Below are 15664 nucleotides of genomic sequence, written 5' to 3' on the forward strand. Positions count from 1 at the left end.
ATGTCTGTCTCCCTCATAGCAGAGAGAGACAGGCTCCAGCGAGAGGTGGAGCAGCTGGAGGCGAGTCTGTCAGCCAACCAGCTGGTGCTCAGCAGTGAGATAGGTACCTGTCTGTCTGTCTGTCTGTCTGCCTGCTCAGCAGTGAGACAGGTACCTGTTTGTCTGCCTGTCTGTCTGTCTCTCTGTCTTTCTCTCTGCCTGTCAGTCTCACCATGTTTCTGTCCAATCAGCATGGCTCTAACAACTCAACTTCTCTCTTATTGGTCAGATGACGATTCAGATGATGATGATGATGCTCAAGAGGAGCTGGGCCAGGTAACACACACACACACAAATGCATAAGGGTTATAATTGCATGTGGGAGCTGGTTCTATGAATACTTCACTGTCTATCCACTAGGGCTGTGAATCTTCACTGGCCTCACCATTCCATTCAATTACGATTAATCTGTCAACGATTCCATTCGATTCCACGATGCATCACGATTAGAGCCCGACCAATACTGGATTTCTGAGGCCGATGGCGATACCGATATTAGGGAGTACAAAAATTCCGATATCGATATATCGGCCCATATTCTTTTTTTTTTCTTTTTTTCCTCGATTTCTTATCCAATTTTTACCCCCCATTAGTGCTATTTTTTTTATTTATCCTGGTTGCTGCTCCACCCTCTGACGATCTGGGGAGAGCCGAAAACTGGCTCCATGCTTCCTCCGAGACATGGGCAGTTAGCCAGCCGCTTCTTTTCACCTGACAGGGGAAGCTTCACCGGTAGGACATAGCACGTGGGAGGATCACGCTATTCCAACGAGTTCCCCTCCCTCCGAACAGGTGCCCTTAAAGGAGAATTTCGTTTTTTTTAACCTGCAGCCCTCTCCTCACATTAATTATGATCTGACGACTCACCCAGTGCTCTCCACAGCGTTTTTGTCGTCCTAGGCGTTGTTTTGAGATCAATAGCGTCCAAGCCAGTCCTAGAATGGACCTCTGTGAGGGCCACGTGGCAGCGTGCTTTTCCTCCATTCCTCCATATTCTTACATTATATATACACATTATATTACACGATTTTTTTGCAATGATCCCTCAAATATCAAACACTTGACAAAGATATGAGTTGACATGAATTAAATATGTAATGTAGGCAGGATATTTTACAGCTTATTAATAAACGTTATCAATCAATCAATCAATCAGTTTAATACATGTCCCAGAAGGGCACTTTGGTTCACATCAGACAGTAGTGGATAATTACAACATCATTACTAGTTTGAGATTAATAATAAAGGCACACTTCAGAATTGAGATACATTATTACTAGTTTTAAAGTAATAAGGCACACTTCAATATTATACAATACATAAATATTTGTTGCATTATGTACAGATTCCAAAGGACCATCTGCTGCCCTCAGCCGGGTCGCCGCGTGCGCAGCGCCACCGTTGCACTAGCTCCTCAAACAACGCAAGTGGCTCGCTGTCATCAGCGCCTACATTATTGTCCAAAATGACATCAATGCAATGAAACAGTAAACTTAACTGGGAATTTAATAATTATAAATAACTAGAAATACAAAAACACAAGAAATAGAACAAATAGTTAAGAAAAAATATCAAATATACACAACATGCTGTCTATAACTTAAAAAAAAAAAAATGGCAATATCGGCCGATACGATATATCGGTGATCGGCCGATAATATCGGCGAACCGATATATCGGTCGGGCTCTAATCACGATACAGCTCAAAATATTGCAGCTCCAAGTATCAAATCCTCAATTTTCTATATTATTACTGCACAACATGGCTAATTTCCCCCATCAATGAATACAAGCAGTCAGATACAGTAAATATCAAGTCCCTTTTTTACTTAGAAAGTGCTTTTAAAATCTGAATTTCAACAGAAATGTTAACATAAACAATTCAACCATTCATCTGTCAACGATTCAATTCACACGTCCACATCGCCATGCATCGATTCAACGATTAATTTGGACAGCCCAACTATCCACTGTGTGGGTTTGCAACTATACAAGTTCAATGGGCTCACACTCCTGTCTGTGCAAGCTGCCTCAGAGTCTCACTCCTGTCTGTGCAAGCTGCCTCAGAGTCTCACTCCTGTCTGTGCAAGCTGCCTCAGTCTCAGTGAAGTGTACTTTGTGTGTGTACTGTGCAGGACATTTCACTGAGCCTCAGTGAGCTTACACAGACAGACAGGTCAGTGAAGTGTACTTTATGTGTGTTTCACTGAGCCTCAGTGAGCTTACACAGACAGACAGGTCAGTGAAGTGTACTTTGTGTGTGTTTCACTGAGCCTCAGTGAGCTTACACAGACAGACAGGAGCGTGACCCCACTGACATTGTATTGGTCTGTGGCCAACTATCTGCAGCTAGTTAGTATGAGGAGCAGCATGGATTGTGCTGAGAAAGGAATCTACCAATTAACATCATCATTGATAAGTAACAAATAGGACTAGGGTTCCAAAAATCACAACTATCTCAGAACTATCTCATGAACTTCAGTCAGTGTTTTGGAGGGAATTTAGCCTGGTAAACCAGCCGGTCACGTGATCTCATATTTAATTTCATTGTATGTGCTCTAGCCAATCAGCGACCCACCTCGTAGTTGACATCGTAGCCGGCCAATCAGGAACGCCACTGGCAAAACAGTAATGGCTGCCTCCATGGCTGTCCGCCTCGAGCAGTAACGTCAATGTTCATCGAGTTTTAACAGCCATAAAGTGCAGTTAATGCAGAAATAGACTCAATAACAACAATTAAACAAGTACAGGAGTTTCTGACATTACTTTAAAGGGACAGTTCACTCTAAAATACGTAGGCTATTTTTCCTCAAACCTGTAGTGCTATTTATCCATCTAGATTATTCTGTGTTAAGCTATTTTCACACATGAACTCCGGATCAGGTGAGGTTTGCTCCCCACTGAGCCTGCCTGAGTTTTGGAGATATCTGCTGTAGAGCTTTCGGTCTTCTCTCTAATGCAATGGAACTGGATGGTACTCAGTGTGGTGCTCAAAGCACCAAAAAATACATTTGAAAAACTCAACAGCAATGTCTCTTTCCAGAAATCAGTTTCGTTCGGACGAACAATGCACAAATTAGCATGATAGGAATATTAGAAACGGCTTCCTGTACAGTCTCTTCCTATTCACCTTATGTTCATACGCGGGGGTGGGCCAAATTCTTCCGGGTTGTGTTAACACTTGTGTGTGCGTGCGTGTGTGTGTGTGCGCGTAGACTGCAGCAGGTCTGGTGGCTCAGAGAGAGAGGATCCAGAGGGAGATCAAGGATTTGGAGACAGTGCTGGGATCCCAGTCAGGTACCTACCTACCTGTCTGTCTGTCTGTCTGTCTGTCTGTCTCTCTGTCTGTCTGTCTGTCTGTTAGGTACCTGTATCTCTGTGTACTAGGGCTGCACAATTCTGGATAAAATGAGAATCACGATTTTCCTTCTCTGAATTGAGATCACCATTCTCTCTCATAATTGTTTTCCAGTGTTTATTGCACTCATTTACCTGATATGAAAAACAAAACAAAAACTATTTTTTTAATCAATTATTGTTATACATCATCGCGGATGACATCACTGATGACATCATCACTGATGACATCATCACTGAACTTATATAGCCTGAGCCAGGAAGGATGACATCGCTGATGACATCATCACTGATGTCATGACACCATCCTAATTATCTCATTAAAAAATCCGGCTCCGTCAGGTCACCCGCATGGGTGCTCTTTACAACCCCTGAAAGTTTCAGCCCGATCACACGTAAAGCGGCATAGCTGCGGCCCGACAAAATTGTGCTCACTCGCACGCACACGGACACTTCTCTAATTATAATAAGATATTAAAAAAGAAAAGTAAATTGTAACACACAGGTCACCGATCGTCAGATGTAGCCTGTGCCCAATTGAAATGTTGCACTTTTGCAGTGTTGATGGGAGCCGTATGTTGCACATCTTGCAAAGTATGTGACAACTTTTGTCATCTTGTTTGAATTGAACCCCAAAAACGTCCACACAGCGGAATGTGAACCGTTTTCCGCTACGACCTCAGGGGGGCGCACAGGGTCTGCTGGATTCACTTTTGTTGTTTTTACTTGCCTACTATTTTGACACAACTTTCCCCCTCACACTTCAGAGGGTTTATTTTCTCTCTTTCTCTTCACTGCCCGCTCTCTGCTGCTCAGTGCTCCGCCTCCTCGCTGCTCAGTGCTCCGTCTCCTCGCTGCTCAGTGCTCACTTCGTCACTTGACGCAACGCCGCGTTGTCATTTGTTGATGTAACTTGAGGAGAAAGTAGGAGCGCTTGTTTTGTTGCAGCTGATGTCCCAAGTGAAAATGCTGCAGAATCAATGTCATTTAGAAATGAGATCGGCAGTAGGTATAAATCAAGATCGCAATTTTATTTCGATTATTTCGATTAATCATAACATGATTTGGTATGTAATGTATGTCTAATATCTAATATCTGTCTAATATGTCTAATATCTCTGTGTGTGTGTGTGTGTGTGTGTGTGTGTGTGTGTGTGTGTGTATTGGCTAGATGACGACAGCAGTGCCGGTGAGGTTAGTATCACTTCTGTTTTGTCCAGTCAGTTGTGTTTCATTTTTGCCACTGTTCCACCGCATGGCAGAGTTCTGCACGGGTCCAATTTTGCAAACCCGTGCCCACCCAGACCCGTCAATATAAGACCCGCCCCCCGACCCGTTACCTGTGATTAATCACGCAGGCTAGAAACACATTCGCTCACTTTGAACCAAACCAAACTGCCATTGTTTCACACAGGAGGTGAATAGCAGTCTTTCTGACTGAAACTCATCACCTGTAACAATGCCTGTAACGTTAGCACGTAGCAGCAGCTAATGTTAGCTCAGTAACCAGCTGGTCAGCACCTCTACAATACAGTGTTGTGCAAAAAGCAGACTTACCAAATCTTTCCAATACATGCCCAGTATAATCCATACTGCCTACTGCCTTTCTGATGGCTGTTCTGCTGACAGAAATGCACTAGCTAGCGTTAGCATGTGTGTAGTTTTGCTGACAGAAATGCACTAGCTAGCATTAGCATGTGTGTAGTGTGGCAGTAACCTGCCGTCTGGAGCACCACTCTTGACAAGTTAAGGACCGCCACCTCAGACCAAAACAGAATGTGTTGACAGACATGAATTGACCAATCATGGACCTCCTTATTTGTGTGATACAACTCGTGGGGCGGTACATTTTGAACGATGCACGCAGAGAGCCGGACTTCCGTAACAGCCCAGCCAATCAGAGGCTTCCCACAGGAATTCCTATGACAAAACCTGGAAATGCTGACTTGTGATTCGGAGGGTCTGACCAATGATGACGATTCTCTCTGACCAATCAGTACTCTGCAGTGTTTTCAGCAAGGCAGTAATCATAATATATATTGGGGGGATGCGTGCCCCAACAGTGTCCCCCCCCAATATTCAAATCTTCCAGGTGGAAGAGTAGAGTCAAGGCAAGATCAGCTGGTACCATACTAACCGTGTGTGTGTGTGTGTGTGTGTGTGTGTGTGTGTGTGTGTGTGTGTGTGTGTGTGTGTGTGTGTGTGTGTGTGTGTGTGTGTGTGCGTGCGCGCGCGTGCGCGCGCGTGCGCGCGCGTGCGTGCGTGTGTGTGCGTGCGCGTGTAGAGCGACCTGGGCCCCTCTCAGTCAGCAGACTCATCCCTCCAGGTGAACCTGGTCTATCAGCAGGTTGTTCAGGAGACTCTGGAGCACCTTGAGACACTGCTGCTACACAACCAAAAAGAGCAGGTAACACACACACACACACACACACACACACACACACACACACACACACACTGCTGCTACACAACCAAAAAGAGCAGGTAACACACACACACACACACACTGCTGCTACACAACCAAAAAGAGCAGGTACACACACACACACACACACACACACACACACACACATATTGTATCGTCGCTGTCGTTCCAGGACCTCGAATCTCCAAAACAGCAACTTTTCAGGAAGTAAAAAAAAACTGTTTGCTCTTGAGGGCGAATGGCGTTAACTCACAAGCTCGTTTTAATGCTTTTCCATTGGTTGCATTTGTTAAAAACCACACAGAGACGTGAAGGGTGACCAATGGCACTGATTTATGTAAAAAAGTGAAAAAAGGGACATTCGAGGTCCTGGCACAACAGCGACGGTATGTTTCTAGGTGCTACAGAGCCTGAGATATGAAGGTTTACTGGTTTACAGCTTGTTTAGGTTCAGAGTGCTAGTTGTTAATGCTAGGTGTTAATGCTAGGTGTTAATGCTAGGTGTTAATGCTAGGTGTTAATGCTAGTTGTTAATGCTAGGTGTTAATGCTAGGTGTTAATGCTAGTTGTTAATGCTTTGTGTTAATGCTAGGTGTTAATGCTAGTTGTTAATGCTAGGTGTTAATGCTAGTTGTTAATGCTAGGTGTTAATGCTAGTTGTTAATGCTAGGTGTTAATGCTAGGTGTTAATGCTAGTTGTTAATGCTTTGTGTTAATGCTAGGTGTTAATGCTAGTTGTTAATGCTAGGTGTTAATGCTAGTTGTTAATGCTAGGTGTTAATGCTAGTTGTTAATGCTAGGTGTTAATGCTAGGTGTTAATGCTAGGTGTTAATGCTAGGTGTTCTTAGGTATCAATGGGTTAATAATCCTAATCACAACCATCAACATGATGCTTCTGCTGTTGATACTACTAATAATAATCATGTTTGCACAACCTGTCTGTCTGTAGAGGGAGGTGCTGTCTCAGATGTCTGGACCAATCACAGACTCGGCCAGGGAACGGCTCTGCCGTTCCTCCTACCAAGAGCCAATCAAAATGTACCTGGGCCGCTTCCTCCAACCCTACTTCAAAGACAAACTGACCTCACTGGTAAGTGCCTCCGCGGCGCGGCGGGTGGCAGGTGTATCTGCTACATGCATTTGGCATGTGCACACGTATGGGTGCACACTCATGACACAAATGGCAAGACCTATGTAAGCCAATGAGCGCATTCAACTTATAATTTACAGCAGGAATCTGCCAGCTAGGATTTAGGGAGTGCTTTTGAATATATCTTGGAAATATTGGTAATACGTCCCGGTTATTTTTTAAACCGACATGTATTTTTTACACGACAAACACCTAGTTGATGTTCAGTTTTATTAGATTTTTCCTCGTAGCAGTTGGCAATTTGTGACCGCCGAGTCATAATGGAACGCAGCATCAGTTCTCCTTCACCATGACAACTGTGTCAGAGCGGAGACTTTACCATCTGGACCCGCCTCCTACTCTCCAACCAACCAATGAGGGACTGTGTTTCTGTCTTCAGGGTCCACCGGCCAATCAGGAGACGAAGGAGAAAAACAATAAGATGACGAGCGGTCAGGACAAGCCAATGAAAACTAAAAGATGTAAGAACTTTATTTAAATAACAAGCTTCACACGGAGCACAACCACACACACACACACTGTCTGAGACTTGTGTGATTTGTGTGTGTGTGTGTGTGTGTGTGTGTGTGTTTTGTGCAGGGGAGGCGTGGCAGAAGACTCTGCTGATCCACTCTGTATCCAGAGACCACCTGAAGAGACTGACCCAGCCCAAACTCTCCAAGTACTATTACTATTATTACTGTTGTTGTTTTTGTTGTTGTTATTATTGTTATGCGGTGTCAGAATGTTTCATGGTCACTCGTGATTCTCTGAAAGACTGGTTGGCTTGGTTCCCAGCTTTAAACTCTTAAGGTCCTTACACATCAAGAGCGATGCGAATATACGGCACAAAATGGCGATGCGAGTTTTGACCCACCTGTCAATCACAGCCACAGATGTGTACACGTCGGAAGCGAATTTCTGAAAAATTGACCGTGGTTCGAAAAAATAAACACCGCAATAACGCTCGGCAAAACTTTGCCGTTGGTATGCACGGTTGCATTGACTGATATAGGTTTGGAAAATATTATTAATCGCATGAAGAAAACGCTCCTGGTGTGTAAGGACCTTTTAATATGAGGATTTTTCAAAATCTGTGTCTGTCTATGGAGAGAATTAATGGGGAGATTTCTTGTGGAATAATAATGGGCGGTCACTGTTGAGCTCTATTATTATGAGTTGTATTAATAGTAGTAGTATTATTCATCTTATCATTATGTTTATGATTATTTGTTATTATTGCTGTTGTTATTGATGAGCACTGTAACACTAATGCTGTGTCTGTCTGCCTGTCAGAATTGACTATCTGACTCAGAAGCTGTCTACAGCGCAGCCGACAGAGAGCTGCTCTCTGCTGCTGAGACAGCAGATAGAGGGTCTGGAGAGAGACATCGACCTGCTCAAGTACGTGTGTGTGTGTGTGTGTGTGTGTGTGTGTGTGTGTGTGTGTGTGTGTGTGTGTGTGTGACGTCGGCCAATCCTGGTGCTTGAATGATGGTTGATGGATGGATCCCACTCGATGGATCCCACCCAACTTGGGGGCAGAACAAGTACCGGTCTGCAGCGCAAAATAATGTCTTTTACCAGACAAATGTGAAACCTGCCCGTCACAGTCTATACAAACACAATCTAATGTACATACAACAGTGTGAAGTGCATACTGACCCCAGGGAGGACTGGTTGTGTGTAGTCTTTCTGATGTATAACTTATAGTGCCACAGTTTTACCACAAACTGCAACTTTCTTGACTTGCAAACAAAGTGATTTTAAATGGACAAACATCATAGTGTACCTCGTGGCACAATTCAAACGGGATCAAAAAAGTATCGTCTTTCTCCGTTCACCACCATTCATATGTTTTGAAGACGCTGGTGCACATAGGGCCAGACAGGAAGGGGAGGGGCTTTGGCTGTCTATAACCAGGGATGTGATCTAAAATAGAGAAGAAGAAAAAATCATTTTTCATTTCAGCTCGACTTTAAGTATCGTAAATGTCAGATACCGTAAATTCCGGACTATAAGCCGCACCGGTGTATAAGCCGCACCTGCAAAGTTGACTGTTTTTTACATATATAAGCCGCACCGGACTATAAGCCGCGGGTGTTTTAATGGTATTTTTTTTATTTTTTTATTGTGTTTTAATGTTTAATTACCATATGTAAGGGTTCATGCACAGAGGGGATTGTCGGGAAAGAGATGGCTGTTTGAGGAAGCTCCCATTTATTAACATTTCAACAAAACAACATAACACAACACCACCTGTGTTTCTTTTTTACAGTGCACACAGTGTCATACAGTGTCATACAGTGTGGTGAAAAGAGGGCAAGAGAGGAAATTAAAACAGAAGTGGATTTATAGTTAGAAAGAGTGCTAAAGAAGAGAGAATTCCGTTTTTTTTTTTTTTTTTTTTTCTGAAAAAATCCATAGATAAGCCGCACCGTTATATAAGCCGCAGGGGCCAAAAAAGGCCAAAAAACGGGAAAAAAGCCGCGGCTTATAGTCCGGAATTTACGGTACTTTAAAAATTTTGCTCAAGTGACTTTACTCTACTCTACCGACTCTGTACTTACTCCCCCTCCAAATGACCTCACTCAAGCAAGATGGCCGCTCGCGGAAACCATATTTTGGCTTCACTTTTGCACAGTGGGAGGCTGTGGAGACGGGTCAGCCATCTTTGATACAGTCAGGGGTGTCACATGGTTAATATTAATGCCTGTCTGTGTTTCTCTCTCTCTCTCTCTCTGATTGGTCAGAGGAAAGACGGAGGAGGAGCTAATTGGTGATCGATATGAAGATCATGACTGGGCCAAAATCTCCAATATAGACGTAAGTCTCTCTCTCTCTCTCTCTCTCTCTCTCTCTCTCTCTCTCTCTCTCTCTCCCTCCCTCCCTCTCTCTCCATCTCTAGGCGGGGTGTACTAGTTACTCTTTAATGAGATGTTCCTCTGTCAGTTTGAAGGCACGCGGGAGGCGGAGGACCTGCGCTGCTTCTGGCAGAACTTCCTCCACCCGTCCATCAACAAGAGCCCCTGGAGCCCAGAGGAAGTGCAGGAGCTGGGGGTGCTGAGCAGGAGACACCAGGAGAGAGACTGGGAGGCTGTGGCTGAGGAGCTGGGGGTGAGGGGACCCGGGGGGGGGGGGTAGTATATGGGAATTTTAAAAATCAAGATTTTCAGAAAACGATTCAAAAATAATAATAATAATTAATAATTGATTGGATTTATATAGCGCCTTTCTGGCAGCTTTTCCGGCAGCCAGTTTGTGCCAGAACGCTCACCACACATCAGCATCACGGTGGAGAGTTGAGGACTGAATGTGCCAATTAACACATTCACTGCCAACAGTTTATCCAATACAGTAGGTAGCTTCTGCCAATGGTTTTTTTTGAGGATTCTGGCTCATCTTTCAAGAGCCGAGGATTATTTTCTGCTAGGACTTTGTGAACACAAAATATCTCAAAAGAACTAATAGAATGTGTGCTTTCTCTGTCTAAAAGAGTTCGTTTTTATCATGTTCTGTTATGTAGGCATTAGCAGTTGAATTCAGCATGGTTTCAGCGTCTGAGAAGGAAAGCTGAGATAAATGCATTTTTGTGAAATTCGATAGAACAGGCAGAACAGTCACTTTAACCATTTATTTTTGGCATCAGTGAGACATCAGACATCTAAACAATAGTTCTGAACAGTAATTTCCTCCAATATAACAGCACCCCGCAAACTCCTCCCTCCGTGGGTGTGTCTCTGGTGGCTCTGCAGCGTGTGTCACAGGCGAGTCTCTGCTGCCTGGCGGCCGCTCGTCGGGCGAGTCTGGATCGGGCTCGCTCGTTTCTGGGGTTTCGGTTGTGAGCTGGGATGAAGCTGCATGCGATTCTGGGCTTTCTGCTGCGTGTTTCAAAGTGTGTTGCACCCAGAGTCTATTTTTGGAATCCCCCACCGTTGTGCACCAGCTCCCAGCGCGGAAGCGTTTTCGCCAAACCATTCTCATGAGAATGGTTTCCTCACGCTTTTTCCTGCTGTTTTTACTCGACTTTCTCTAATCTGGAGAGCACTGTCGCCACTTAATGGGTCGGTAAAATAGGTTATACACATTCAATAGCTCCCATATTTTTATAGGAGATGTAAGAGGCTTTGATCCACGTCCCACCGTCAATTTTTTATTTTTATTTTTTTGACGAGTTAACTCGTCGACGGCAGTCAACGGTTGGTTTCTGTTTGACGAGTTAACTCGTCGACGGCAGTGAATGTGTTAAGTAGCGAGGGATGATTAGGTGGCCATGATTGAAGGAAGGCCTGTTTGGGAATTTAGCCAGGGCACCGGGGTTACACCCCTCAGGGCACCGAGGTTACACCCCTCAGGGCACCGGGGTTACACCCCTCAGGGCACCGGGGTTACACCCCTCAGGGCACCCCTACTCTTGTGAAGAGTGCCGATAGGATCTTTAATGACCACAGAGAGTCAGGACCTCGGTTTAACGTCTCATCCGAAGGATGGTGCTCACTCACAGGACAGAGTCCCTGTCTCTGCCCTGGGGCATTGGGGAGATTATTCATCAGATCAGATTATTCATCAGACCATTCGGACCAGAGGGGAAGAGCACCTCCTACTGGTCCTCCAACACCACTTCCAGCACCAGTCTCCCACCCAAGGAGTATCCTAGGCCAGACCTGCTTAGCTTCCCAAGGAAAGCCAGTAATGTAATGCAGTAGCCACTGGTGCTGATAATCATAACAGTGGTCCTAATCTTGCTGAACAGTCATCCTCTGAGTAGAGCTAGAAAGGAGCCAGTTGAGGTGGTTTGGGCATCTGGTAAGGATGCCACCTGGTGGCCTCCCTAGGGAGGTGTTCCAGGCACGTCCAGCTGGGACAGACCACGGGGCAGACGAAGGGCTAGGTGGAGAGATTATATCTCCACGCTGGCCTGGGAACGCCTAGTCAGAGATGGCTCAGCCCAGAATTGCCTTCTATTCCCCCAGATGGATTATTTTCACTGTCATTTGTAGCATTGTGCTTTAGGAAATGATTGGCCTGCTTGTCATGTATCAAGTCTGCCTTTCTTATCTCTAATTCCCCTTTTGCCCCTTTATGTCTCAGTAAAGCAGAGGAAGCTGCATCTCTATGTCTCAGTAAAGCAGAGGAAGCTGCATCTCTATGTCTCAGTAAAGCAGAGGAAGCTGCGTCTCTATGTCTCAGTAAAGCAGAGGAAGCTGCATCTCTATGTCTCAGTAAAGCAGAGGAAGCCAGGCTGTCACATATGTGACGCTGTGCTTTTAAGGGGGACGGACATGATCACACCTGTGAATCATAAACAGAGGTTTGCTCAGAGTTGAGGTGAAGCACACGCCCACAATTAGCTGTTCGGGCGCAAAACGGTACGCTAACGCAAAATTACTGCCTTTGCAGCGATAGAGCCCACTATGTCCGGTGCAGTTTCAAAATAAAAGCCCACAAGTAAACATGACAGAATTGGTTAATGCTCATTGCGTTGTCTTTTTGATGATAACTGTCTCTCCCTCCCTCCCTGTCTGTCTGTCTCTGCCTGTCTGTCTCTCTGTCCACCTGTCTGTCTCTGCCTGTCTGTCTGTCAGAGTGGTAGGACAGCCTTCACGTGTGTGCAGACCTACCAGAGGTTTGTCTCTCAGAGTCTGAAACGCAGCAGCTGGAGTCCAGAGGAGGACGTGTCGCTCAGAGAGCTGGTGGACAGGATGAGGATTGGAAACTTCATCCCCTACACACAGAGTAGGTCTACATTCATACTCTGCACACAGAGTAGGCCTACATTCATACTCTACACACAGAGTAGGCCTACATTCATACTCTACACACAGAGTAGGCCTACATTCATACTCTACACACAGAGTAGGTCTACATTCATACTCTACACACAGAGTAGGTCTACATTCATACTCTACACACAGAGTAGGTCTACATTCATACTCTACACACAGAGTAGGTCTACATTCATACTCTACACACAGAGTAGGCCTACATTCATACTCTACACACAGAGTAGGCCTACATTCATACTCTACACACAGAGTAGGTCTACATTCATACTCTACACACAGAGTAGGTCTACATTCATACTCTACACACAGAGTAGGCCTACATTCATACTCTACACACAGAGTAGGTCTACATTCATACTCTACACACAGAGTAGGCCTACATTCATACTCTGCACACAGAGTAGGCCTACATTCATACTCTACACACAGAGTAGACCTACATTCATACTCTACACACAGAGTAGGCCTACATTCATACTCTACACACAGAGTAGGTCTACATTCATACTCTACACACAGAGTAGGCCTACATTCATACTCTACACACAGCGTAGACCTACATTCATACTCTACACACAGAGTAGGTCTACATTCATACTCTACACACAGAGTAGGTCTACATTCATACTCTACACACAGCGTAGGCCTACATTCATACTCTACACACAGAGTAGGCCTACATTCATACTCTACACACAGAGTAGGTCTACATTCATACTCTACACACAGAGTAGACCTACATTCATACTCTACACACAGAGTAGGTCTACATTCATACTCTACACACAGAGTAGGTATACATTCATACTCTACACACAGAGTAGGTCTACATTCATACTCTACACACAGCGTAGGCCTACATTCATACTCTACACACAGAGTAGGCCTACATTCATACTCTACACACAGCGTAGGCCTACATTCATACTCTACACACAGAGTAGGCCTACATTCATACTCTACACACAGAGTAGGCCTACATTCATACTCTACACACAGAGTAGGCCTACATTCATACTCTACACACAGAGTAGGTCTACATTCATACTCTACACACAGAGTAGGTCTACATTCATACTCTACACACAGAGTAGGTCTACATTCATACTCTACACACAGAGTAGGTCTACATTCATACTCTACACACAGAGTAGGCCTACATTCATACTCTACACACAGAGTAGGCCTACATTCATACTCTACACACAGAGTAGGCCTACATTCATACTCTACACACAGAGTAGGCCTACATTCATACTCTACACACAGAGTAGGCCTACATTCATACTCTACACACAGCGTAGACCTACATTCATACTCTACACACAGAGTAGACCTACATTCATACTCTACACACAGAGTAGGCCTACATTCATACTCTACACACAGAGTAGGTCTACATTCATACTCTACACACAGAGTAGACCTACATTCATACTCTACACACAGAGTAGGCCTACATTCATACTCTACACACAGAGTAGGTCTACATTCATACTCTACACACAGAGTAGACCTACATTCATACTCTACACACAGAGTAGGCCTACATTCATACTCTACACACAGAGTAGATCTACATTCACACTCTACGCACAGAGTAGGTCTACATTCATACTCTACACACACAGAGTATGCCTACATTCATACTCTACACACAGAGTAGGCCTACATTCATACTCTACACACAGAGTAGGTCTACATTCATACTCTACACACAGAGTAGGTCTACAGTCATACACTACGCACAGAGTAGGCCTACATTCATACTCTACACACAGAGTAGGCCTACATTCATACTCTACACTAGGGATGTTCATCAATTATCGAAAATCGATAATTGATCGTTAAGGATTGGAATCGATCCTGTGGCATTTGGATCGATTTTTTAATTACCGTATTAAAAAAAAAAAATTTTTTTTTTTTTTTGGACCTAGGTTTGGGTGGAATTCGTTCCTCCTCGCCCCACTCCATTGCACAGCCGACTAACGTGAGGTGGAGCTTCATATAGTCTCTAGTTTTCTGGCTGGGCACGGGTCTTTGTGCCAACAAAACTGTTTTAAACATGGGAAATTCACCGGGGACAGCAGTGGCAGCACCGGGGACAGCAGTGTTGGAGAGGAGACACATTGAAATAAAGAGTTCATTGAGGAGAACACGTTGTCTTTCGTATTTTCTGCCATAGGCATTCATTTTGTTAAAAAAAAAAAAAAAAAAAATATTGAAAATTTTCTAAGTATTAATAAAATCGATAATCGATAATTGATCGTTAATTTTCACCAATTATCGATTTTGGAAAATTTTCAAAATGAACATCCCTACTCTACACACAGAGTAGGTCTACATTCACACCGTGTGCTGGCCTGTTCTTCAGTTCTTGTTGGCCCTGCACCTAGGTTTGCTCATTAGATTGAGTGTGCTCGCTATCGCTGAGTTTGGACAATATAAATAAAACATGCTAATGATTCGATCTAATCGTCAACCTTTTTATTGAAATTGGCTAACGTTAGGCTAACACAGCTGCAGCGGGGTGGAGTGGCGGGGTTCTGTTTTTCAGTCCACTGAAGAGTGGCATGTGTACAGTGCAGAGAGAGTGCTGTCTGCTAGCCTGTGCCCTGGTAGCTCCACCCACCTCCAGAGGGAGGCTTTAGGGAGCGCTGGTTTTGTTGTTTAGGCGGGTGGGGCAGAATTTAACACAAATGTATTAATACTGAACGTGTTTCGCCTCCAAATTGCACAGAAACAGCTCTGCACTCAGTCCACTCCCCGTATGACTGACTGACTGCCTGTTTCTCTCTCCTCTCCCTCCTTGGCTGTCTCTCTCTCTCTCCCTGCCTGTCTGTCTCTCTGCTTGTCTCTCTCTCCCCTCCCTCCTTGGCTGTCTCTCTCTCTCTCTCTTCCTCCCTGCCTGTCTGTTTCTCTGCTTG

The 15664-nt window shown here is 44.5% G+C and overlaps 1 protein-coding gene across 1 annotated transcript in view; it reads left to right on the forward strand.

Annotated features, from left to right (window-relative positions):
* LOC310785111 (uncharacterized protein) overlaps positions 1-15664 on the forward strand; it is a gene marked incomplete at both ends in the record, with an annotated part of 40300 nt that continues 24636 nt past the window's right edge. The window contains 12 exons of the mRNA XM_083646095.1: positions 1-103; positions 269-315; positions 3255-3336; positions 4568-4590; positions 5681-5803; positions 6772-6912; positions 7352-7433; positions 7552-7633; positions 8248-8355; positions 9705-9777; positions 9904-10068; positions 12537-12687. Of these exons, the coding sequence (XP_083502221.1) occupies positions 1-103; positions 269-315; positions 3255-3336; positions 4568-4590; positions 5681-5803; positions 6772-6912; positions 7352-7433; positions 7552-7633; positions 8248-8355; positions 9705-9777; positions 9904-10068; positions 12537-12687 (1180 nt within the window). The remainder of the gene's footprint in view (positions 104-268; positions 316-3254; positions 3337-4567; positions 4591-5680; positions 5804-6771; positions 6913-7351; positions 7434-7551; positions 7634-8247; positions 8356-9704; positions 9778-9903; positions 10069-12536; positions 12688-15664) is intronic.

This window comes from Poromitra crassiceps, assembly GCF_964638095.1.
Source record: "Poromitra crassiceps genome assembly, chromosome: 11".
In the NCBI taxonomy this organism is placed as follows: domain Eukaryota; kingdom Metazoa; phylum Chordata; class Actinopteri; order Beryciformes; family Melamphaidae; genus Poromitra; species Poromitra crassiceps.